General features: G+C 44.8%; 1 protein-coding gene and 1 long non-coding RNA gene across 2 annotated transcripts; one reads left to right on the top strand and one right to left on the bottom strand.

Moving 5' to 3' along the window:
- Positions 1–552: 552 nt before the first annotated feature.
- On the top strand, positions 553–6,748 carry LOC139559193 (uncharacterized). Its single transcript, XR_011671712.1, has 2 exons — positions 553–2,474; positions 2,620–6,748. It is a non-coding gene; the product is annotated as an uncharacterized lncRNA (long non-coding RNA).
- Positions 6,749–20,072: 13,324 nt separating this feature from the next.
- On the bottom strand, positions 20,073–22,229 carry LOC139558880 (cysteine-rich, acidic integral membrane protein-like). The gene has a single exon (XM_071374398.1). It carries the CDS (start codon positions 22,227–22,229, stop codon positions 20,073–20,075), a length of 2,157 nt encoding a protein of 718 aa, XP_071230499.1.
- Between the last annotated feature and the right edge of the window lie 4,638 nt (positions 22,230–26,867).

Below are 26,867 nucleotides of genomic sequence, written 5' to 3'. Positions count from 1 at the left end.
ACACCCCTCACCAATCAAAACCTTTCAGGTAAAGTTTTCTAGTGCAAATGTAACGCATCACGGCAGGGGTGTGGGGGCTGCTTTCCAATAGTTAGACAACAAGCGTCGAGCCAGCATGTGTGTAACTGTGGATTTGAGGGGTGAAGCTGTGTATCTAGAGATGGGGGGTGAAGCTGTGTCTCTAGAGATGGGGGGTGAAGCTGTGTCTCTAGAGATGGGGGGTGAAGCTGTGTCTCTAGAGATGGGGGGTGAAGCTGTGTCTCTAGAGATGGGGGGTGAAGCTGTGTCTCTAGAGATGGGGAGTGAAGCTGTGTCTAGAGAGATGGGGGGTGAAGCTGTGTCTAGAGAGATGGGGGGTGAAGCTGTGTCTCTAGAGATGGGGAGTGAAGCTGTGTCTAGAGAGATGGGGAGTGAAGCTGTGTCTAGAGAGATGGGGGGTGAAGCTGTGTCTCTAGAGATGGGGGGTGAAGCTGTGTCTCTAGAGATGGGGAGTGAAGCTGTGTCTAGAGAGATGGGGGGTGAAGCTGTGTCTCTAGAGATGGGGGGGTGAAGCTGTGTATCTAGAGATGGGGGGTGAAGCTGTGTATCTAGAGATGGGGGGTGAAGCTGTGTCTAGAGAGATGGGGGGTGAAGCTGTGTCTCTAGAGATGGGGGGGTGAAGCTGTGTCTCTAGAGATGGGGAGTGAAGCTGTGTCTCTAGAGATGGGGGGTGAAGCTGTGTCTAGAGATGGGGGGGGTGAAGCTGTGTCTCTAGAGATGGGGGGTGAAACTGTGTCTCTAGAGATGGGGGGGTGAAGCTGTGTCTCTAGAGATGGGGGGTGAAGCTGTGTCTCTAGAGATGGGGGGTGAAGCTGTGTCTCTAGAGATGGGGGGTGAAGCTGTGTCTCTAGAGATGGGGGGGTGAAGCTGTGTCTCTAGAGATGGGGGGTGAAGCTGTGTCTCTAGAGATGGGGGGGTGAAGCTGTGTCTCTAGAGATGGGGGGTGAAGCTGTGTCTCTAGAGATGAGGGGTGAAACTGTGTTTCTAGAGAGTACTCTAGTAAAAAGCCTTCCTGCCCATCTCTCTCTCTGACTGGCTGTGACATGTAAATAATTTCATCTAGAAGCTCTCTGCAATAACCCCCCCCCCCCCCCACACACACACACACACACACAAACATACAGGCTCACACACACACACACACACACACAAACATACAGGCTCACACACACACACAAACATACAGGCTCACACACACACACAAACATACAGGATCACACACACACACACACACACACACACACACACACACACACACACACACACACACACACACATACAGGCTCACACACACAAACATACAGGCTCACACACACAAACATACAGGCTCACACACACAAACATACAGGCTCACACACACACACAAACATACAGGCTCACACACCCCCTTCAAAGAACCCAGCCAGCCATTAACAAACCAGCCTAGTCATTTCAGCACCTTTCACTTCCTATTAAGATGTTGCAGATGCACGGCCTGCCATTCAGAGAATTCAGGGAGATTCTCACATATGCAGTGACAGACAGTCCACTATGGACTACAGTGCCCATAATGCTACACCCACTAGTGTAGCATTTAACCTCTGACCCCTAGTTCAGGTACCCATGACAACCCCATAGCCATCCAGCCTCTCTCATACACTCACTAGAACCTCAGCAGCAAGTTAGTTAGTTTAACCTCGGCAAACGCTATCTACCTTCTATCAATGGCATGGCCTTATAGACTGAATGTTTATAACATTAAATAACATGACATAGACTGACCAGTAGGTGCAAGGTGCACTGGTTTGTGTGAAGAACTGGAACGCTGCCATGGTTTTTCACGCTCAACAGTTTCCTGTGTGTGTCAAGAATAGTCCACCACCCAAAGGACATCCAGCCAACTTGACACAACTATAGGAAGCTTTGGAGTCAACATGGGCCATCATCCCTGTGGAACATTTTTGACACCTTGTAGAGTCTATGGGGGTGCAACTAAGTGTGTGTATATATATATTATATATATAGGTTGTATTATATATACATATATATATATAGAAGGTGTTCTTAATGTTTTGTACACTCAGTGTATGTGCAACTGCCTATTTCTTCCCCCAGCACAGTTTCCTTTCACTCTCTAGTTCCCACACACACAGTCACGCTGTATTTTTGTTTAGAGACATATTAAGTAACAGTGTTCATGCTCCAGTGGAAATTGTTGCGTGTTGAGATCAGTGTGACGGGAACCCAGAGATTCAGCTGGTTAAACACACAGGAATCCACATCCGCCCCATCCTCGATATCAGCTTAGCTCAGCTTTACAATCAAAGCAGTGTGTCAAGTTAGTTGGAGGAGTGAGAGGCCTAGTGGACAGGGTCAGAGGCCTAGTGGACAGGGTCAGGGTCAGAGGCCTAGTGGACAGGACAGGGTCAGAGGCCTAGTGGACAGGACAGGGTCAGGTTAGTCGGAGGGGTGAGAGGCCTAGTGAACAGGGTCAGGTTAGTTGGGTTGGTGAAAGGACTAGTGGACAGGACAGGGTCAGGTTAGTTGTGTTAGTGAAAGGACTAGTGGACAGGACAGGGTCAGGTTAGTCGGAGGGGTGAGAGGCCTAGTGGACAGGGCAGGGTCAGAGGCCTAGTGGACAGGGCAGGGTCAGAGGCCTAGTGGACAGGACAGGGTCAGAGGCCTAGTGGACAGGGCAGGGTCAGAGGCCTAGTGGACAGGACATGGTCAGAGGCCTAGTGGACAGGACAGGGTCAGAGGCCTAGTGGACAGGACAGGGTCAGAGGCCTAGTGGACAGGACAGGGTCAGAGGCCTAGTGGACAGGGCAGGGTCAGAGGCCTAGTGGACAGAACAGATAGATTGTAGAGGGCAGGACTCAAAGTAAGGGTCATGCAGTCAGGAGATTTAGCATAATGTATATTAAATATAGTGGACTGTTATAAGGTTGTAGTAAGGTTGTATTAAAGTTGTACTACGGTTGTGGGAGGATATAATACAGTTGGAATCAGATGCAGGGGAGAGCAGATCTTGTGGCAACTACACATTGGTAGTCTGCCGTTATTTTTTATTTCTAGTTCAGGAAATCCCAGGTAGTCACCGTTGTTATCAGGATAATGATTCCTGTTGCCTTTGGAATCATACTGTATGTGCAGTAGTTGTCTTTGTTGATCATTTTTCTCTCCAAAGTGTGTGTAGCATTGTCCGTCTGATGTTTGTTAGCCATGTACTGTATGTCTTTGTCCGTACCCCTTTACTGTGGCCCTAAAATATCTTCAATCTCATTAGACTCACACTAGACTGATTCAGGAAGGATTAGTGCAGAGTAGGTGAATGAAAATGGAGATGGACAGGGCGTGTTGTCTGCGTGTGTAGCTGAAACCTGACAGGATATGCTGGCCTACCGCTATGTAGAAGTCTGTCTCTGACCTCACTGAATGGAATTCTTTGTCAGTCAACGCTCCAGCTAGCAGTTCATTTGTAGTCGGGCTCTCTATTTCAACAAGCTGGATACTGTAAATTCTACATTCTGCAGTCCAGGAAAACTATGTCAGTCCCAAAAAAGTTGTATAAAATAAAAATATGGGGGGAAAAAGGTGGAAGTCAGAAAGAAAGACAGACAGGCTCTTGGCTAGGGAGAGGTTGGGGTTGCAAAGTTACTGGTAATTTACCAAAGTTACCGGAATCTTCAGTAATTTTGGTAATTAACAGAAAATGTATGTCAATCTATCGTAACTTTGGTAATTTATACTTGAATAACTTTTTTTTTTTAAAGGTATTCATATATAGTATTAATTGTATTTATAACTGTGTCCATATTGTCCATGAGTTTCTAGTAGATAGACCGTATGGTTCAAGATTTTTTTTTTGCCTAATTAATGAAGAAAGCGTCTAATCAACAATGGCAGTATTTAAAATGAACTCTGCAACTCTGCCAACTAGTGGCTTTCTTTACAACTGACTCCAGTGTGACAGCTAAACATTGACAACAAATACATATTGACATAGTCTACTAAATGAAAGTGTGTAAAAAAACAAAATGATGGATATTTCATATTTTCATACTGAAACACCAATGTTATTCTCTAAATTGATGGTTTATATTTAAGATGATGTTTTACAGCTTTTTCATATTTTTTTTATATTTTTAATATTATTATTTAATATATTTCACATGTGATAAGGCCAGCGAGAGGGCCAGAGATAATAACAGACACATGTGATAAGGCCAGCGATAACAGACATGTGATAAGGCCAGAGATAATAACAGACCCATGTGATAAGGCCAGCGAGAGGGCCAGAGATAATAACAGACACATGTGATAAGGCCAGCGATAACAGACATGTGATAAGGCCAGAGATAATAACAGACACATGTGATAAGGCCAGAGATAATAACAGACATGTGATAAGGCCAGCGAGAGGGCCAGAGATAATAACAGACACATGTGATAATCTGAAATACCCCAAAGAGCCACCAGATGTCTGGTGATAAATGACATAAAATCCTTGAAAGATACCAAAAATCTGGTAGGTTACTGGTAAAATGTGAAAGTTTCCAGTAATATACCCTCCATTTGCAACCTTAACTGTACTTGCTTGGAGAGACATTCTTGGGATGCTTGTGGTGTAGTGAGAGGTGGTATGATGGTAGTACTATGATAGGTCAGGTGGATTTCTGCTGGTTATAAAGCCTCTGCTGAAATAAGGAACTTGACTGTTTCAGAAGGAAGATGGACGTTGTGTACTGGTACTCTGGCCTGGCCTCAGCCCAGTTTATACTGTCTGGTGTGGTGATAGACATGTTTGACGAAGCATAGTTACATACAGGTACATGGATATATATGTGTGTGTGTGTGTGTGTGTGTGTGTGTGTGTGTGTGTGTGTGTGTGTGTGTGTGTGTGTGTGTGTGTGTGTGTGTGTGTGTGTGTGTGTGTGTGTGTGTGTGTGTGTGTGTGTGTGTGTGTGTGTGTGTGTGTGTGTGTGAGTGATGTTCTCTCCTACTCTGATCACTAGCTCTAACACTCATAAGGTTCAGAGAGAAAAGACAGATAACAGTCATTATTACCTCGTGTATTAGTGGGGACCACTTTTGTAAAACCAACCAATAAAGATGCACATAGTTGACTAACAGCGTAGACTTGATACTGTTTCCAGCACTTTCTAAACCCAGAGGAACGGATCTGGTCTAAACCCTCAGACCAAGGCCTTTCCCAGAGGTATAACATTCATTCAATTCAGACAGAGAATGAATGAGACAGAGAGAGAGAGAGAGAGAGAGAGAGAGAGAGAGAGAGAGAGACATGGGAGAGATTGTTCAGATTAATTTCTTTGCACATGGCCTGGTTGAAAAACCGTAGTGTTTCCACTCTTTGCTCCATTTCGCCTAGCGTCCGACACGTTCTTGGGTCCAACGTGTTGAGACGCGAGGCGGTTTCTTGGTTTGTTTCTAAACAGAAGGGCCTTTTTCATGGACACACCCACTTTTCTGTGTTCAATTTGGTCCTATAGTATAAAAGACCTTTGGTTTCTTCATTAATTTACTTTTTTCGGAATAGATGGGTTAGCTGACAACGTCATGAACTCTATGGGCATGCGTCAAAGGGGCAGAAGTCCATGTGTTGTGGTTCTGGATGGCCAGATAGCTAGCAACAATGACAAGAAGATGCCATGTGGGGAATCGTAGGTGGTTCGTTTCAGCAAGTTTTATCTTGTTCTTGATACAATGTCTTGTTTTGACTGATGTCACATCTATGCTAATATGGCAAAAATTTGCTAGCTAGCTATTCCAACAACTGTAACGATGTATTTGAGAGACAACAAATGCTCATTGTGCAAATATATTTAAGTTTTCAAAAAACAATAGGGACAAAATATAGTTTACATGTTATCAACAATCTAAGCCAACCCCGCCTGTTTTGCCCCATAGTTGCGCACGCGTGCGTTTTTTTGCTAAACAACCAACCCGTCTATAGGACCTTTTCCGGTTTCCACTAATTACCACAGCAAACAAAGTAAATATTGGCTATATGGTTAAAATGCATGTAAACACAAATGACCTTTTTATTCTTAATTTAAGGTTAGGCATAAGGTTAGCAGTGTGATTAAGGTTAGGGTTAGGTTTAAAATCCCATTTTAAGAAGATCATTTGTTGAAATGGGTGGGGTTTATGACTTTGTGACTGTGGTAACTAGTGACAACCACCTTTTCCTTGTGTTGGTCTCCTTTGTAGCACTCGAGACGTGAATGGACGTCTGTTTAGGGAATGTGTCATGTGACTTTCTGACAAGCCTCCTCATTGGAGGAGCACACCCAGCTGACCTTGTCTGTTTTTATTGTCTTATTTACTTCTTGCACAAATATCTAATAAAATGAATGTTGGTTTGAGCTTCAGCGTTTCAAAATGAAAAGTAATGTGTTGTTGTTTTCATTGTTTATTGCCATGTTGTAGTTTTACTTTTGTTTCTTTCTTGGCAAAAATATTTTGGCACCTTTTTGGTTTTAAAATGAACAGAATTCAATCAGGATTCCTTTGTTGAAACTTGACTGTTGTTTGACGTCTTGTCAATAAATGTCCGTACCGCTGGATAACCAACTCAGGCAGAGAAAACGTAAACACGTCCACAAACCCAATGGTTAAGTTTCACCTCGATTCAATGTGGATGGGCTGTTCGATATGGATTATTACTATTTTGACTGATTATATTTATATAATAAATATATAAATATAATGTATTGTATGGATTATTATTCTGATATTTTTATATGATGGAGATGGCTGCATGCGCTCAATATGTAGGTTCAGTAAGGATAAACGGGTTGTTCTGGTCCTGCAGTGAAGTAGCATCATCTATCTACAATGACCAGCTGACAGACAAACATACAGTCACTCACTCTGACCTCTCACCTTTGACCCCTACACACTGAAGGCCAGGGATGGGTCATCGGTCAGCTGGGGTTCATTAAATGTTGTCTGTCTACTGGTCACAACACACAGCCTAGTGGTTAAAGACACACCTGGGACTCTGGTCAAACTGGACATGCGGGGACATTCGCATTGCTGACTGCCAGTCACTCGGAGAAAGAAATGAGACACAACACAAGAACTGTTAAGGCAGGCAAGGAAAGACATGATAGCCATAGCAGGCCAGAACCATCCAACAACCAACTCCTGTTGTAAAGATGCTGTATTAAAACAGCACCAACCCCAGTGTCTGTCACTGTTCTCAATAGCAAACCAAATGGTCAGTGTATTAGAGATCTGTAAGGACACACCTCTTAAGAAGAAAAAAGAAAAGAAACCTTGAAATATCTTCAAGAAATGGGCAAATAAATGTGCTTAGATTTTTTAAATGTTGCCAATGAATAATCTATCAAATATTGTAGGCTACTTCTGTAATATAATATTTCAAACAAACATACATAGCCCATACATCCCCCACTCCTCAACCCAACTGACAATGTTTAATAAAAGAGGGAGCAAACCAAAAACAAAGACGTTGTCATGGTTTCAGCACCAAGACAGGACATGCTTTCTCCAGGATACACGGCCCTGTGTTTGTATCGCTGAGTTCTGGAATCATAGAAAACAGGAGCTCCTCCTAGTGTCTGCCCAGTAACATTACACCACACTACCTGCTTACTGTGGCCTACAACCCTGTTGGACAAGGTGTCTTGTCTTAACTGGTGTTGAAGGGGGAGAGAAAACAACGGGTGGTACATTACAACTTGTTACGCATGCATTTCAACTTCCTGGTTCTTTTAGCTGTTGTTGTTATTGTTTTTGTTTAGAGTTAAAACCTACAGGACGGTAGCTCTCCGGGAACAGGGTTGGAGTTTAAAACCTACTGGGCAGTAGCTCTCCAGGAACAGGGTTGGAGTTTAAAACCTACTGGGCAGTAGCTCTCCAGGAACAGGGTTGGAGTTTAAAACCTACTGGGCAGTAGCTCTCCAGGAACAGGGTTGGAGTTTAAAACCTACAGGAGGGTAGCTCTCCAGGAACAGGGTTGGAGTTTAAACTACAGGACGGTAGCTCTCCGGGAACAGGGTTGGAGTTTAAAACCTACAGGAGGGTAGCTCTCCAGGAACAGGGTTGGAGTTTAAAACCTACAGGAGGGTAGCTCTCCAAGAACAGGGTTGGAGTTTAAACTACAGGACGGTAGCTCTCCAGGAACAGGGTTGGAGTTTAAACTACAGGACGGTAGCTCTCCAGGAACAGGGTTGGAGTTTAAAACCTACTGGACGGTAGCTCTCCAGGAACAGGGTTGGAGTTTAAACTACAGAACGGTAGCTCTCCGGGAACAGGGTTGGAGTTTAAACTACAGGACGGTAGCTCTCCAGGAACAGGGTTGGAGTTTAAACTACAGGACGGTAGCTCTCCAGGAACAGGGTTGGAGTTTAAAACCTACAGGACGGTAGCTCTCCAGGAACAGGGTTGGAGTTTAAACTACAGGACGGTAGCTCTCCAGGAACAGGGTTGGAGTTTAAACTACAGGACGGTAGCTCTCCAGGAACAGGGTTGGAGTTTAAACTACAGGACGGTAGCTCTCCAGGAACAGGGTTGGAGTTTAAACTACAGGACGGTAGCTCTCCAGGAACAGGGTTGGAGTTTAAACTACAGGACGGTAGCTCTCCAGGAACAGGGTTGGAGTTTAAACTACAGGACGGTAGCTCTCCAGGAACAGGGTTGGAGTTTAAACTACAGGACGGTAGCTCTCCAGGAACAGGGTTGGAGTTTAAACTACAGGACGGTAGCTCTCCAGGAACAGGGTTGGAGTTTAAACTACAGGACGGTAGCTCTCCAGGAACAGGGTTGGAGTTTAAACTACAGGACGGTAGCTCTCCAGGAACAGGGTTGGAGTTTAAACTACAGGACGGTAGCTCTCCGGGAACAGGGTTGGAGTTTAAACTACAGGACGGTAGCTCTCCGGGAACAGGGTTGGAGTTTAAACTACAGGACGGTAGCTCTCCAGGAACAGGGTTGGAGTTTAAAACCTACAGGAGGGTAGCTCTCCAAGAACAGGGTTGGAGTTAAAACCAACAGGACAGTAGCTTTACAGGAACAGGGTTGGAGTTTAAAACCTACAGGAGGGTAGATTTCTAGGAACAGGGATGGAGTTTAAACCTACTGGACGGTAGCTCTCCAGGAACAGGGTTGGAGTTTAAACTACAGGACGGTAGCTCTCCAGGAACAGGGTTGGAGTTTAAACTACAGGACGGTAGCTCTCCGGGAACAGGGTTGGAGTTTAAACTACAGGACGGTAGCTCTCCGGGAACAGGGTTGGAGTTTAAAACCTACAGGAGGGTAGCTCTCCAAGAACAGGGTTGGAGTTAAAACCAACAGGACAGTAGCTTTACAGGAACAGGGTTGGAGTTTAAAACCTACAGGAGGGTAGCTTTCTAGGAACAGGGATGGAGTTTAAACCTACTGGACGGTAGCTCTCCGGGAACAGGGTTGGGGATTAAACCTACAGGAAGGTAGCTTTCCGGGAACAGGGTTGGAGTTTAAACTACAGGACGGTAGCTCTCCAGGAAAAGGGTTGGAGTTTAAACCTACAGGAGAGTAGCTTTCCAGGAACAGGGTTGGAGTTAAAACCTACAGGAGAGTAACTTTTCAGGAACAGGGTTGGAGTTTTAAACCCACTGGACGGTAGCTCTCCAAGAACAGGGTTGGAGTTTAAACCTGCTGGACGGTAGCTATCCAAGAAAAGGGTTGGAGTTTAAACCCACTGGACGGTAGCTCTCTAGGAACAGGGTTTGAGAGCCCTGCTCTATTGTATGGAAATATTGTGCAGTATTGGCTAGCCCAGCATTTCCCAAACTCGGTCCTGGGGACCCCAAGGGGTATATATATAAAACCTCAGTCAGTAAAATATAAAACCTCAGTCAGTAAAATATAAAACCTCACTCAGTCAGTAAAATATAAAACCTTACTCAGTCAGTAAAATATACAACCTTACTCAGTCAGTAAAATATAAAACCTCACTCAGTCAGTAAAATATAAAACCTCAGTCAGTAAAATATTAAACCTCAGTCAGTAAAATATAAAACCTTACTCAGTCAGTAAAATATAAAACCTTACTCAGTCAGTAAAATATAAAACCTTACTCAGTCAGTAAAATATAAAACCTCAGTCAGTAAAATATAAAACCTTACTCAGTCAGTAAAATATAAAACCTTACTCAGTCAGTAAAATATAAAACCTTACTCAGTCAGTAAAATATAAAACCTTACTCAGTCAGTAAAATATAAAACCTCAGTCAGTAAAATATAAAACCTTACTCAGTCAGTAAAATATAAAACCTTACTCAGTCAGTAAAATATAAAACCTTACTCAGTCAGTAAAATATAAAACCTTACTCAGTCAGTAAAATATAAAACCTTACTCAGTCAGTAAAATATAAAACCTTACTCAGTCAGTAAAATATAAAACCTTACTCAGTCAGTAAAATATAAAACCTCTGTCAGTAAAATATAAAACCTCAGTCAGTAAAATATAAAACCTTACTCAGTCAGTAAAATATAAAACCTTACTCAGTCAGTAAAATATAAAACCTTACTCAGTCAGTAAAATATAAAACCTTACTCAGTCAGTAAAATTGTAAAACTCAGTCAGTAAAATATAAAACCTCTGTCAGTAAAATATAAAACCTTACTCAGTCAGTAAAATATAAAACCTCAGTCAGTAAAATATAAAACCTCTGTCAGTAAAATATAAAACCTTACTCAGTCAGTAAAATATAAAACCTCAGTCAATAAAATATAAAATCTCAGTCAGTAAAATATAAAACCTTACAAAATGCACAGGCTTTATCTGTTATCTGGAAAAGAGAAAACCGTACTTGTTTTCTTTTGTTTCCATATGCGTGCATTTTGTGTAAAATATTGTACTTGCACTAGCTTTTCATATAAAAATCTTATAAAGGTTACAATTGAAATTGTGGTGTGTCTATTTGTAGGATACACTCGTCTCAAGTTTCTTGGATTCAATGTTTATTTCTTTAATCGTGCTTGCAGGTTTTCTAGTTAGAATGTATTTCATTGTTATAACAAATAATAAAACAATATTTGATCCAGGTTGTGAATACATTTGTTTTTAATAAAATAAGATAGTCTTTATTCCAGTACTACTTTATTGTTTTATTATTAACTGGTTGGTTCGAGCTCTGAATGCTGATTGGCTGACAGCCGTGGTATATCACACCGTATACCACGGGTATGACAAAACATGTATTTTTACTCTTCTAATTATGTTGGTAACCAGTTTATAATAGCATTAAGGCACCTCGGGGGTTGGTGATATATGGGCAATATACCACGGCTAAGGGCTGTGTCCTAGCACTCCGCATTGCATCGTGCATAAGAACACCCCTTAGCCGTGGTATATTCACCATATACCACACATCCTCAGGACTTATTACTTTATTATACACGTACTAATAAAAGAACAGTGCCAATTGGAAGTTCAGGCCTTTTGATCACAGTCTGCATAACCCTAAACAAATTCTGCAGCACTCATTTTCCAGATGCACTCTTCAGTAACTATGAGAGGAATGTACAGTAGACAACACATCTGTGGCTTGTTTGGTCTACAGAGGCTCTGTGGAAATAATGCTCTCCTGCCAGCAAACGTCACTTCCATGAACCTCTACGTCCAGACACCACCAGATATCTGACACCACCAGATATCTGACACCACCAGATATCTGACACCACCAGATATCTGACACCACCAGATATCTGACACCACCAGACATCACTACCATGAACCTCTATGGCCAGACACCACCAGATATCTGACACCACCAGACATCACTACCATGAACCTCTACGTCCAGACACCACCAGATATCTGACACCACCAGACATCACTTCCATGAACCTCTACCACCAGACACCACCAGATATCTGACACCACCAGATATCTGACACCACCAGATAGCAGACACCACCAGATATCTGACACCACCAGATAGCAGACACCACCAGACATCACTACCATGAACCTCTACGTCCAGAAACAACATGAGAACCTTTCCATTTCAACAAAAAAACGTTGTAATCTTGGCTAACTCATTGTAATTCTACTAATACACACACACATGCGCCAGGCGCACACATGCACACAGAAATATACACATACATGCTCACATCCATGCTGCATCACATCCGGACATGATTGAAAGTCCCATAGGGCGGCGCACAATTGGCACAGCGTTGGTATGCATCATACCTGGGATCATTCATCTGAGTTAGTGGCAGCTTGAGAGGAGAGAAGAGCAGATATCAAACACCACTAGATAGCAGACACCACCAGACATCAGACACCACCAGGTATCTGACACCACTAGATATCAGACACCACCAGACATCAGACACTACCAGACATCAGACACTACCAGACATCAGACACCACCAGATAGCAGCCACCACCAGATATCAGACACCACCAGATATCAGACACCACTAGACATCAGACACCACCAGATAGCAGACACCACCAGATATCAGACACCACCAGATATCTGACACCACCAGATAGCAGATATCAGACACCACCAGATATCAGACACCACCAGATATCAGACACCACCAGATATCATACACCACCAGATACCATACACCACCAGATATCAGACACCACCAGATATCAGCGGAGATCCCCCAGGATATCTCTGATGCTGTTCTCTACGTCTCCTCTGTAGGGAACCTCCACCGTCCGACCCTCTGACGCCCCGCAGAGGGAGAGGAGAACATCAGCACCAACTCAGTGTACGTATCTGATGAGACAACATTCAAGGGATGTTACTGATCATGATTACAAATCCTTTTAAGCAGGCCCCCTCACAGTTCCATTCAACAGGTCCATAGCAGGCCCCCTCACAGTTCCATTCAACAGGTCCATAGCAGGCCCCCTTACAGTTCCATTCAACAGGTCCATAGCAGGCCCCCTCACAGTTCCATTCAACAGGTTCACAGCAGGCCCCCTCACAGTTCCATTCAACAGGTTCATAGCAGGCCCCCTCACAGTTCCATTCAACAGGTCCATAGCAGGCCCCCTCACAGTTCCATTCAACAGGTTCACAGCAGGCCCCCTCACAGTTCCATTCAACAGGTTCACAGCAGGCCCCCTCACAGTTCCATTCAACGGGTTCATAGCAGGCCCCCTCACAGTTCTATTCAACAGGTCCATAGCAGGCCCCCTCACAGTTCCATTCAACAGGTCCATAGCAGACCCCCTCACAGTTCCATTCAACAGGTCCATAGCAGGTCCCCTCACAGTTCCATTCAACAGGTCCATAGCAGGCCCCCTCACAGTTCCATTCAACAGGTTCACAGCAGGCCCCCTCACAGTTCCATTCAACAGGTTCACAGCAGGCCCCCTCACAGTTCCATTCAACATGTTCACAGCAGGCCCCCTCACAGTTCCATTCAACAGGTCCATAGCAGGCCCCCTCACAGTTCCATTCAACAGGTTCACAGCAGGCCCCCTCACAGTTCCATTCAACAGGTCCATAGCAGGTCCCCTCACAGTTCCATTCAACAGGTCCACAGCAGGCCCCCTCACAGTTCCATTCAACAGGTTCACAGCAGGCCCCCTCACAGTTCCATTCAACAGGTTCACAGCAGGCCCCCTCACAGTTCCATTCAACAGGTTCACAGCAGGCCCCCTCACAGTTCCATTCAACAGGTTCACAGCAGGCCCCCTCACAGTTCCATTCAACAGGTTCACAGCAGGCCCCCTCACAGTTCCATTCAACAGGTCCATAGCAGGTCCCCTCACAGTTCCATTCAACAGGTCCTTTAACAGATAGTCCATATCGACTGACAGTAGGTGACTGTGTACTCGGTCACTCCCTACGTGTTTCTTCATGGCGGTGTCAGAGCTCAACCCATAGAACAGCTTGATCTTTCTTTCCATCCGTCTGGACGACCTCACTCAGGCACCGGTCGTGTCCCGCCTGCATTCCCCCGTCCTCACCATGCCAGCAGGGATGAAGATGGGAAGCCTAACTGCAACCAGCCATGGACAGGTTCATAAACAAATAAATCAATTGGTGTTCTCCAACCTATTAGATTGTAATGTGGTTTTATTACTTTGCAATTTCAATAATGGTTTGTATTTATAGTATCAAATCATGGTGTTTGCTTCCTTCCTTTGCATGGTGACACCCTGCTTCCTTCCTTTGCATAGTGACACCCTGCTTCCTTCCTTTGCATAGTGACACCCTGCTTCCTTCCTTTGCATAGTGACACCCTGCTTCCTTCCTTTGCATAGTGACACCCTGCTTCCTTCCTTTGCATAGTGACACCCTGCTTCCTTCCTTTGCATAGTGACACCCTGCTTCCTTCCTTTGCATAGTGACACCCTGCTTCCTACCTTTGCATGGTGACACCCTGCTTCCTTCCTTTACATAGTGACACCCTGCTTCCTTCCTTTGCATAGTGACACCCTGCTTCCTTCCTTTGCATAGTGACACCCTGCTTCCTTCCTTTGCATGGTGACACCCTGCTTCCTTCCTTTGCATAGTGACACCCTGCTTCCTTCCTTTGCATAGTGACACCCTGCTTCCTTCCTTTGCATAGTGACACCCTGCTTCCTTCCTTTACATAGTGACACCCTGCTTCCTTCCTTTGCATAGTGACACCCTGCTTCCTTCCTTTGCATAGTGACACCCTGCTTCCTTCCTTTACATAGTGACACCCTGCTTCCTTCCTTTGCATAGTGACACCCTGCTTCCTTCCTTTGCATAGTGACACCCTGCTTCCTTCCTTTACATAGTGACACCCTGCTTCCTTCCTTTGCATAGTGACACCCTGCTTCCTTCCTTTGCATGGTGACACCCTGCTTCCTTCCTTTGCATGGTGACACCCTGCTTCCTTCCTTTGCATGGTGACACCCTGCTTCCTTCCTTTGCATGGTGACACCCTGCTTCCTTCCTTTGCATGGTGACACCCTGCTTCCTACCTTTGCATAGTGACACCCTGCTTCCTTCCTTTGCATGGTGACACTGTTGCAGGAGAAATACAGCCCTTTAAGCGTTGCTACAGAGACTATTGTGGCCATATGGGTTTGTTATGGCTGTTTCTACAATACTAACAAAGAGAAAAATACTGTATCTCAAACAGCTTCACTTCCTGTACTTAGTCGTTCCCTGACCCAACCACACGACAAGTAAATACATAGAGGACTCAAACAACTGGATAGCTACAGTGTGTACCCTATGTGTGTGTGTGCGTGTGTGTGTGTGTGTGTGTGTGTGTGTGTGTGTGTGTGTGTGTGTGTGTGTGTGTGTGTGTGTGTGTGTGTGTGTGTGTGTGTGTGTGTGTGTGTGTGTGTGTGTGTGTGTGTGTGTGTGTGTGTGTGTGTGTGTGTGTGTGTGTTCAGAAAGGCTTTGAGGCCGTGGGTGGAGTTTGCAGACTCGATGACATCGCTAAGTTGGGAGTAGCCCACCCCAGTCTTGATACGGGTGGTACACACTGACCCTGGACATGAAGAGGTTCACACTGACCCTGGACATGAAGTTCACACTGACCCTGGACATGAAGAGGTTCACACTGACCCTGGACATGAAGAGGTTCACACTGACCCTGGACATGAAGAGGTTCACACTGACCCTGGACATGAAGAGGTTCACACTGACCCTGGACATGAAGAGGTTCACACTGACCCTGGACATGAAGAGGTTCACACTGACCCTGGACATGAAGAGGTTCACACTGACCCTGGACATGAAGAGGTTCACACTGACCCTGGACATGAAGAGGTTCACACTGACCCTGGACATGAAGAGGTTCACACTGACCCTGGACATGAAGAGGTACACACTGACCCTGGACATGAAGAGGTTCACACTGACCCTGGACATGAAGAGGTTCACACTGACCCTGGACATGAAGAGGTTCACACTGACCCTGGACATGAAGAGGTTCACACTGACCCTGGACATGAAGAGGTTCACACTGACCCTGGACATGAGGAGGTTCACACTGACCCTGGACATGAAGAGGTTCACACTGACCCTGGACATGAAGAGGTTCACACTGACCCTGGACATGAAGGTCATTCATTATTACAGATAGATGTCATATTGTGATTCCTCACCCTGGTCGCTGCATCATCCCTTCATGCTACGTTAAAGAGTTGATTCAATGGCTTTGCTTATTGCCCCAAGCAGTTAGTGAGCTTGGTGTGTGTGTAAAGATGGAACAGATGTGGACAGTCTCCTTGCCTCCGAGGGAGGAACACTTAGACTGATGCACCCACCTGGCCCCTGGAGGGAAGGTTTAGACTGATGCACCCACCTGGCCCCTGGGGGGAAGGTTTAGACTGATGCACCCACCTGGCCCCTGGGGGGAAGGTTTAGACTGATGCACCCACCTGGCCCCTGGGGGGAAGGTTGAGACTGATGCGCCCACTTGGCCCCTGGGGGGAAGGTTTAGACTGATGCGTCCACCTGGCCCCTGGGGGGAAGGTTTAGACTGATGCGCCCACCTGGCCCCTGGGGGGAAGGTTTAGACTGATGCGCCCACCTGGCCCCTGGGGGGAAGGTTTAGACTGATGCACCCACCTGGCCCCTGGGGGAAGGTTTAGACTGATGCACCCTCCTGGCCCCTGGAGGGAAGGTTTAGACTGATGCACCCACCTTGCCAGGGGGAACACTTAGACTGAGGGCACCCACCTGGCCCAATGCCCACTTTGATGTCAGCGCCAGAGAGAATGAACTCCTCCACCATCTCCGCTGTCACAACGTTGCCAGCCTGCACACACACACACACACACACACACACACACACACACACACACACACACACACACACACACACACACACACACACACACACACACACACACACACACACACACACACACACACACACACACACACACACACACAGGTCCCCAAAGCACACACTTCCTTGGGTCGCTCCTCTTTTCAGTTCGCTGCAGCGACTGGAACGAGCTGCAAAAAAGATACTCAAACGGGACAGTTTTATCTCCATTTCTACATTCAAAGAATCAATCATGGACACTCCCACTGATACTTGTGGCTGTTTTGCATGATGTATTGATGTATCTACCTTCTTGCCCTTTGTGCTGTCTGTGCCCAATAATGTTTGTACCATGTGTTGTGTTGCTACCATGTTGTGTTGCTGTCATGTTGTGGTGTCATGTTGTGTTGCTACCACGTTGTGTTGCTACCATGTTGTGTTTCTGCCATGTTGTGTTGTCATGTTGTGTTGCTGTCATGTTGTGTTGTCATGTTGTGTTTCTACCACGTTGTGTTGCTACCATGTTGTGTTGCTGCCATGTTGTGTTGTCATGTTGTGTTGCTACCACGTTGTGTTGCTACCATGTTGTGTTGCTGCCATGTTGTTGTTATGTTGTGTTGCTGTCATGTTGTGTTGTCATGTTGTGTTGCTACCACGTTGTGTTGCTACCATGTTGTGTTGCTGCCATGTTGTTGTTATGTTGTGTTGCTGTCATGTTGTGTTGTCATGTTGTGTTGCTACCACGTTGTGTTGCTACCATGTTATGTTGCTGCCATTTTGTTGTCATGTTGTGTTGCTACCATGTTGTGTTGTCATGTTGTGTTGTTACCACGTTGTGTTGCTACCATGTTGTGTTGCTGCCATGTTGTTGTCATGTTGTGTTGCTACCATGCTGTGTTGCTACCATGCTGTGTTGCTACCATGTTGTTGTCATGTTGTGTTGCTGCCATGCTGTGTTGTCATGTTGTGTTGCTGCCATGATGTGTTGTTGTATTAGGTCTCTCTTTATGTAGTGTTGTGGTGTCTCTCTTGTCGAGGGAGGGAAGGAGGGAGGGAAAGAGGAAGGGAAGGGAGGGAAAGAGGGAGGGAAGGTGGGATGGAAAGAGGGAGGGAAGGTGGGATGGAAAGAGGGAGAGGGGAGGGAGGGAGGGAGGGAAAGAGGGAGGAAGAGGGAGGGAAAGAGGGAGGGAAGGGAGTCGCAACTTCAGCATCTAATCCTATGCCATACAGCATCATATAGATCAATAGGCCACTACCATCTCCTTTCACATCTAAACACTGATCTCTACTGTTACTGCAGTCTTCCTGTTCTGCTGCAGGATGTCCAATCCATAGTACTAGTGCATGTCTGTAGATCCCTATGTGTACATGATCATGTTCATCCATACATTCAATACTGAAGTCTGTGTTAAATTATCATTTTTTTTCACTGATGTAAAAAAGAGAGGGTGTAAAACATACAAGCGCTGAGCGAAAGTGTCTACAGTAGTAGCAATACTCAGGCCATTTGCACACACTGTATATAGACTTTCTTTTTTTTCTATTGTATTATTGACTGTACGCTTGTTTATTCCATGTGTAACTCTGTGTTGTTGTTTTTGTCGCACTGCTTTGCTTTATCTTGGCCAGGTTGCAGTTGTAAATTAAAACGTGTTCTCAACTGGCCTACCTGGTTAAATAAAGGTGAAATAAAAATAAAATAAAAACATGTGTAGTGGAGGTCAGCTGTAAACAGTGTGTCACAAGGCAGACGCTGAATCAACCAGTAGGCTGTCCATACAGACAGTTAGATACTACAGCTGAGCTGACTGGCTGCAGACGCTGAATCAACCAGTAGGCTGTCCATACAGACAGTTAGATACTACAGCTGAGCTGACTGGCTGCAGACGCTGAATCAACCAGTAGGCTGTCCATACAGACAGTTAGATACTACAGCTGAGCTGACTGGCTGCAGACGCTGAATCAACCAGTAGGCTGTCCATACAGACAGTTAGATACTACAGCTGAGCTGACTGGCTGCAGACGCTGAATCAACCAGTAGGCTGTCCATACAGACAGTTAGATACTACAGCTGAGCTGACTGGCTGCAGGCGCTGAATCAACCAGTAGGCTGTCCATACAGACAGTTAGATACTACAGCTGAGCTGACTGGCTGCAGACGCTGAATCAACCAGTAGGCTGTCCATACAGACAGTTAGATACTACAGCTGCAGCCGACTGGCTGCAGGCGCTGAATCAACCAGTAGGCTGTCCATACAGACAGTTAGATACTAGGCTGAGCACCAGCGCTGAATCAACCAGTAGGCTGTCCATACAGACAGTTAGATACTACAGCTGAGCTGACTGGCTGCAGACGCTGAATCAACCAGTAGGCTGTCCATACAGACAGTTAGATACTACAGCTGAGCTGACTGGCTGCAGGCGCTGAATCAACCAGTAGGCTGTCCATACAGACAGTTAGATACTACAGCTGAGCTGACTGGCTGCAGGCGCTGAATCAACCAGTAGAATGTCCATACAGACAGTTAGATACTACAGCTGAGCTGACTGGCTGCAGACGCTGAATCAACCAGTAGGCTGTCCATACAGACAGTTAGATACTACAGCTGAGCTGACTGGCTGCAGACGCTGAATCAACCAGTAGGCTGTCCATACAGACAGTTAGATACTACAGCTGAGCTGACTGGCTGCAGACGCTGAATCAACCAGTAGGCTGTCCATACAGACAGTTAGATACTACAGCTGAGCTGACTGGCTGCAGACGCTGAATCAACCAGTAGGCTGTCCATACAGACAGTTAGATACTACAGCTGAGCTGACTGGCTGCAGGCGCTGAATCAACCAGTAGGCTGTCCATACAGACAGTTAGATACTACAGCTGAGCTGACTGGCTGCAGGCGCTGAATCAACCAGTAGGCTGTCCATACAGACAGTTAAATACTACAGCTGAGCTGACTGGCTGCAGACGCTGAATCAACCAGTAGGCTGTCCATACAGACAGTTAGATACTACAGCTGAGCTGACTGGCTGCAGACGCTGAATCAACCAGTAGGCTGTCCATACAGACAGTTAGATACTACAGCTGAGCTGACTGGCTGCAGACGCTGAATCAACCAGTAGGCTGTCCATACAGACAGTTAGATACTACAGCTGAGCTGACTGGCTGCAGGCGCTGAATCAACCAGTAGGCTGTCCATACAGACAGTTAGATACTACAGCTGAGCTGACTGGCTGCAGGCGCTGAATGACTGAACACTTGGAACAAAAGGGCAAAAAAGATGCTTACCCCATATTACACCCCATGGTACACTCTATGTTACACTCCATGGTACACTCTATGGAACACTCCATGGAACACTCCATGTTACACTCCATGTTACACTCTATGTTACACTCCATGGTACACTCTATGGAACACTCCATGTTACACTCCATGGAACACTCCATGTTACACTCCATGTTACACTCCATGTTACACTCTATGTTACACTCCATGTTACACTCTAAGTTACACTCTATGTTACACTCCATGGTACACTCTATGGAACACTCCATGGAACACTCCATGTTACACTCCATGTTACACTCTATGTTACACTCCATGGTACACTCTATGGAACACTCCATGTTACACTCCATGGAACACGCCATGGTACACTCCATGTTACACTCCATGGAACACTCCATGGAACACTCCATATAACACTCCATGTTACACTCCATGTTACACTCCATATTACACTCCATGTTACACTCCATGGTACACTCCATGTTACACTCCATGTAACACTCCATGGTACACTCCATGTTACACTCCATGGTACACTCCATGTTACACTCCATATTACACTCCATGTTACACTCCATGGTACACTCCATGTTACACTCCATGGAACACTCCATGGAACACTCCATATAACACTCCATGTTACACTCCATGTTACACTCCATATTACACTCCATGTTACACTCCATGGTACACTCCATGTTACACTCCATGTTACACTCCATGTTACACTCCATGTTACACTCCATATTACACTCCATGTTACACTCCATGTTACAGTCCATGTTACACTCCATGTTACACTCCATATTACACTCCATGGTACACTCCATGGTACACTCCATGTTACACTCCATGTTACACTCCATGTTACACTCCATGTTACACTCCATATTACACTCCATGTTACACTCCATGTTACAGTCCATGTTACACTCCATGTTACACTCCATATTACACTCCATGTTACACTCCATATTACACTCCATGTTACACTCCATGGTACACTCCATGTTACACTCCATGTTACACTCCATATTACACTCCATGGTACACGCCATGTTACACTCCATGTTACACTCCATGGTACACTCCATGGTACACTCCATGGTACACTCCATGTTACACTCCATGTTACACTCCATATTACACTCCATGGTACACTCCATGGTACACTCCATGGTACACTCCATGTTACACTCCATATTACACTCCATGGTACACTCCATGGTACACTCCATGTTACACTCCATGTTACACTCCATATTACACTCCATGGTACACTCCATGGTACACTCCATGTTACACTCCATATTACACTCATTGGTACACGCCATGGTACACTCCATGTTACACTCCATGTTACACTCCATATTACACTCCATGGTACACTCCATGGTACACTCCATGGTACACTCCATGTTACACTCCATATTACACTCCATGGTACACTCCATGGTACACTCCATGTTACACTCCATGTTACACTCCATATTACACTCCATGGTACACTCCATGGTACACTCCATGGTACACTCCATGTTACACTCCATATTACACTCCATGGTACACTCCATGGTACACTCCATGTTACACTCCATGTTACACTCCATATTACACTCCATGGTACACTCCATGTTACACTCCATGTTACACTCCATATTACACTCCATGGAACACTCCATGTTACACTCCATATTACACTCCATGTTACACTCCATGTTATACTCCACGTTATACTCCATGGTACACTCCATATTACACTCCATATTACACTCCATGTTACACTCCATGGTACACTCCATGTTACACTCCATATTACACTCCATGTTACACTCCATATTACACTCCATGGTACACGCCATGTTACACTCCATGTTACACTCCATATTACACTCCATGGTACACTCCATGGTACACTCCATGGTACACTCCATGGTACACTCCATGTTACACTCCATGTTACACTCCATGTTACACTCCATGTTATACTCCACGTTATACTCCACGTTATACTCCATGGTACACTCCATGTTACACTCCATATTACACTCCATGTTACACTCCATATTACACTCCATGGTACACGCCATGTTACACTCCATGTTACACTCCATATTACACTCCATGTTACACTCCATGGTACACTCCATGGTACACTCCAGTGTGTCTGATACTCTACAGCAGATACTAATGTAACCTATCACGTGTGCTGACCCCTGGAGGTGGTTATTAAATGTTTTGTGTGTCTCTGTGTTATCCCGGTAGGCCGTCTGTTGATGAAATGTGTTCTCACTGACATGAAGCATTTAGATGTTCTGAGAAACATCCTCCTGTCTCGTGATGCCCATTGCCTTGACACACATTAACCTCTGAACCAAACCTTTGTCTCCTTCACCATGAGAAGGTCACTCCCTTGAATCCCTCCCTCTCTTTCTTGGTCTTATACAACTCACGTATACAGACACTGTACTCAAGCAAACACTTTCTCAAAGGAATCAAGTACTATGACAAGTCTTCCTTATTGAGATACACTGTAGCCAATAAATCAATACCAGCCACTACAACTAGATCACAAGATGTTCCCTGTAATAATGCCAGGGGTACAAACAAACAGCACACAGCAAACCCAGAGGAACACGATCCACAACACCCAGTCTCCTACCCCCTGTCCCCTACCCACAGCCCCCTGTCCCCTACCCCCTTGTCCCCTACTCCCTGTCCCCTACCCCCTGTCCCCTACTACCCCCAGTCCCCTGTCCCCTACCCCCTGTCCCCTACCCCCAGTCCCCTACCCCCTGTCCCCTCCCCCCTGTCCCCTACCCCCTGTCCCCTACTCCCTGTCCCCTACCCCCTGTCCCCCCTCGTGTTTCTTGGCCCAAGCAAGTCTCTTCTTCTTATTGGTGTCCTTTGATAGTGGTTTCTTTGCAGCAATTCGACCATGAAGGCCTGATTCATACGGTCTCCTCTGAACAGTTGATGTTGAGATGTGTCTGTTACTTGAACTCTGTGAAGCATTTATTTGGGCTGCAATTTCTGAGGCTGGTAACTCTAATGAACTTATCCTCTGCAGCAGAGGTAACTCTGGGTCTTCCATTCCTATGGCGGTCCTCATGAGAGCCAGTTTCATCATAGTGCTTGATGGTTTTTGCAACTGCACTTGAAGAAATATAAAAAGTTCTTGAAATGTTCCGTATTGACTGACCTTCATGTCTTAAATTAATGATGGACTGTCATTTCTATTTGCTTATTTGAGCTGTTTTTGCCATAATATGGACTTTGATTTTTACCAAATAGGGCCATCTTCTGTATACCCATCTACCTCGTCACAACACTACTGATTGGCTCAACCGCATAATAAAGGAAATAAATTATACTTTTAAGAAGGCACATCTGTTAATTGAAATGCATTCCAGGTGACTACTTCATGAAGCTGGTTGAGATAATGCCGAGAGTGTGCAAAGCTTTCATCAAGGCAAAGGGTGGCTATTTGAAGAATCTCAAATATAAAATATATTAACACTTTTTTGGTTACTCCATGATTCCATATGTGTTATTTCATAGTTTTGATGTCTTCACTGTTATTCTTCAATGTAGAAAATAGTAAAAATAAAGAAAAACCCTTGAATAAGTAGGTGTTCTAAAACTTTTGACCTGCAGTGTACACACACACACACAAACACGCACAAACACATAAGCAGTCACACTGCAATGGGGCTCAGCAGCTCTGCAGCACTGTAGAGCATCACCTCCTGTCCAGTATAGTATAGTCCAGTATATTATAGGCCAGTATAGTATAGTCCAGTATATTATAGGCCAGTAGAGTATAGTCCAGTATATTATAGTCCAGTATAGTATAGTCCAGTATATTATAGGCCAGTAGAGTATAGTCCAGTATATTATAGTCCAGTATAGTATAGTACATTACAGTCCAGTATAGTATAGTCCAGTATATTATAGTCCAGTATAGTATAGTCCAGAAAAGTATCGTCCAGTATAGTATAGTCCGGTAGAGTATAGGCCAGTATAGTATCGTCCAGTATAGTATAGTCCGGTAGAGTATAGGCCAGTATAGTATAGGCCAGTAGAGTCCAGTAGAGTCCAGTATAGTCCAGTGTAGTATAGTCCGGTAGAGTATAGGCCAGTATAGTATAGGCCAGTAGAGTCCAGTAGAGTCCAGTATAGTCCAGTGTAGTATAGTCCAGTATTGTATAGTCCAGACAAGTATAGTCCGGTATAGTATAGTCCAGTAGAGTATATTCCAGCAGAGTATGGTCCAGCAGAGTATAGTCCAGAAAACTATAGTCCAGCGGAGTATTGTCCGTTATAGTCCAGTGTAGTATTGTCCAGTATAGTATGGTATAGTATGGTCCAGTAAAGTATAGTCTAGTAGAATATGGTCCAGTAGAGTATTGTCCAGTATAGTATAGTCCAGTATAGTATTGTCCAGAAACGTATAGTCCGCTGGAGTATTGTCCAGTATAGTCCAGCAGAGTATAGTCCAGTATAGTATAGTCCAGTGGAATATAGTCCCGTATAGCATAGTCCAGTATAGTCCAGTAGAGTATAGCCCAGTAGAGTACAGTCCAGCAGAGTATAGTCCAGTAGAGTATAGTCTGGTATAGTATAGTCTGGTATAGTATAGTATAGTCCAGTATAGTATAGTCCAGTATAGTATAGTCCGGTATAGTATAGTCCAGTAGAGCATAGTCCAGCAGAGTAGAGTCCAGTATAGTCCAGTAGAGCATAGTCCAGCAGAGTAGAGTCCAGTATAGTCCAGTAGAGCATAGTCCAGCAGAGTATAGCCCAGTATAGTATAGTCCAGTGTAGTGTAGTCCAGTGGAGTATAGTCCGGTGGAGTATAGTCCAGTAGAGTATAGTCAAGTATAGTATAGTCCGGTAGAGCATAGTCCAGTATAGTCCAATGGAGTATAGTCCTGTAGAGTATAGTATAGTCCAGTATAGTATAGTCCAGTACAGTATCGTCCTGTAGAATATAGTCCGGTGGAGTGTAGTCCAGTATAGTCCGGTAGAGCATAGTCCAGTATAGTATAGCCCAGTACAGTATCGTCCTGTAGAATATAGTCCAGTATAGTATAGCCCAGTATAGTCCAGTGGAGTGTAGTCCAGTATAGTATAGCCCAGTATAGTCCAGTAGAATATAGTCCAGTATAGTCCAATGGAGTATAGTCCAGTAGAGTATAGTCCGGTATAGTCAAGTAGAGTATAGTTGGTAGAGTATAGTCCAGCATTGTATAGTCCAGTAGAGTATAGTATGGTCCAGCAGAGTATAGTCCAGCAGAGTAGAGTCCAGTATAGCCCAGTATAGTCCAGTATAGTATAGTCTAGTATAGTATAGTCCAGTAGAGTATAGTCCAGTAGAGTACAGTCTAGTATAGTCCAGTAGAGCATAGTATAGTCCAGTAGAGTATAGTCCAGTATAGTATAGTCCGGTAGAGCATAGTCCGGTATAGTATAGCCCAGTATAGTATAGCCCAGTATAGTATAGTCCAGTATAGTATAGCCCAGTATAGTATAGCCCAGTATAGTCCAGTAGAGTATAGTCCGGTAGAGTATATCCCAGTATAGTATAGTCCGGTAGAGCATAGTCCGGTATAGTATAGCCCAGTATAGTATAGCCCAGTATAGTATAGTCCAGTATAGTATAGCCCAGTATAGTATAGCCCAGTATAGTCCAGTAGAGTATAGTCCGGTAGAGCATAGTCCGGTAGAGTATAGTCCAGTAGAGTATAGTCCGGTAGAGTATAGTCCAGTAGAGTATAGTCCGGTAGAGTATAGTCCAGTATAGTATAGCCCAGTATAGTATAGCCCAGTATAGTCCAGTAGAGTATAGTCCGGTAGAGTATATCCCAGTATAGTATAGTCCGGTAGAGTATAGTCCAGTAGAGTATAGTCCGGTAGAGTATAGTCCAGTATAGTATAGTCCGGTAGAGTATAGTCCAGTAGAGTATAGTCCGGTAGAGTATAGTCCAGTATAGTATAGCCCAGTATAGTATAGCCCAGTATAGTATAGTCCAGTATAGTATAGCCCAGTATAGTATAGCCCAGTATAGTCCAGTAGAGTATAGTCCGGTAGAGTATAGTCCGGTAGAGTATATCCCAGTATAGTATAGTCCGGTAGAGTATAGTCCGGTAGAGTATATCCCAGTATAGTATAGTCCGGTAGAGTATATCCCAGTATAGTATAGTCCAGTAGAGTATAGTCCGGTAGAGTATATCCCAGTATAGTATAGTCCGGTAGAGTATAGTCCGGTAGAGTATATCCCAGTATAGTATAGTCCGGTAGAGTATATCCCAGTATAGTATAGTCCAGTAGAGTATAGTCCGGTAGAGTATATCCCAGTATAGTATAGTCCGGTAGAGTATAGTCCGGTAGAGTATATCCCAGTATAGTATAGTCCGGTAGAGCATAGTCCGGTATAGTATAGCCCAGTATAGTATAGCCCAGTATAGTATAGTCCAGTATAGTATAGCCCAGTATAGTATAGCCCAGTATAGTCCAGTATAGTATAGTCCAGTAGAGTATAGTCCGGTAGAGTATATCCCAGTATAGTATAGTCCGGTAGAGTATAGTCCGGTAGAGTATATCCCAGTATAGTATATCCCAGTATAGTATAGCCCAGTATATCCCAGTATAGTATAGTCCAGTAGAGTATAGTCCGGTAGAGTATATCCCAGTATAGTATAGTCCGGTAGAGTATAGTCCGGTAGAGTATATCCCAGTATAGTATATCCCAGTATAGTATAGCCCAGTATATCCCAGTATAGTA

Source organism: Salvelinus alpinus, chromosome 29 (assembly GCF_045679555.1).
Source record: "Salvelinus alpinus chromosome 29, SLU_Salpinus.1, whole genome shotgun sequence".
Taxonomy (NCBI): domain Eukaryota; kingdom Metazoa; phylum Chordata; class Actinopteri; order Salmoniformes; family Salmonidae; genus Salvelinus; species Salvelinus alpinus.
This window is presented reverse-complemented; position numbering and strand designations above follow the sequence as displayed.

Bases quoted from the DNA above. Each gene is read 5' to 3' on its own strand.
- LOC139558880 (XM_071374398.1), bottom strand. From the start codon at position 22,229: ATGGAGTGTACCATGGAGTGTAACATGGAGTGTAATATGGAGTGTAAC.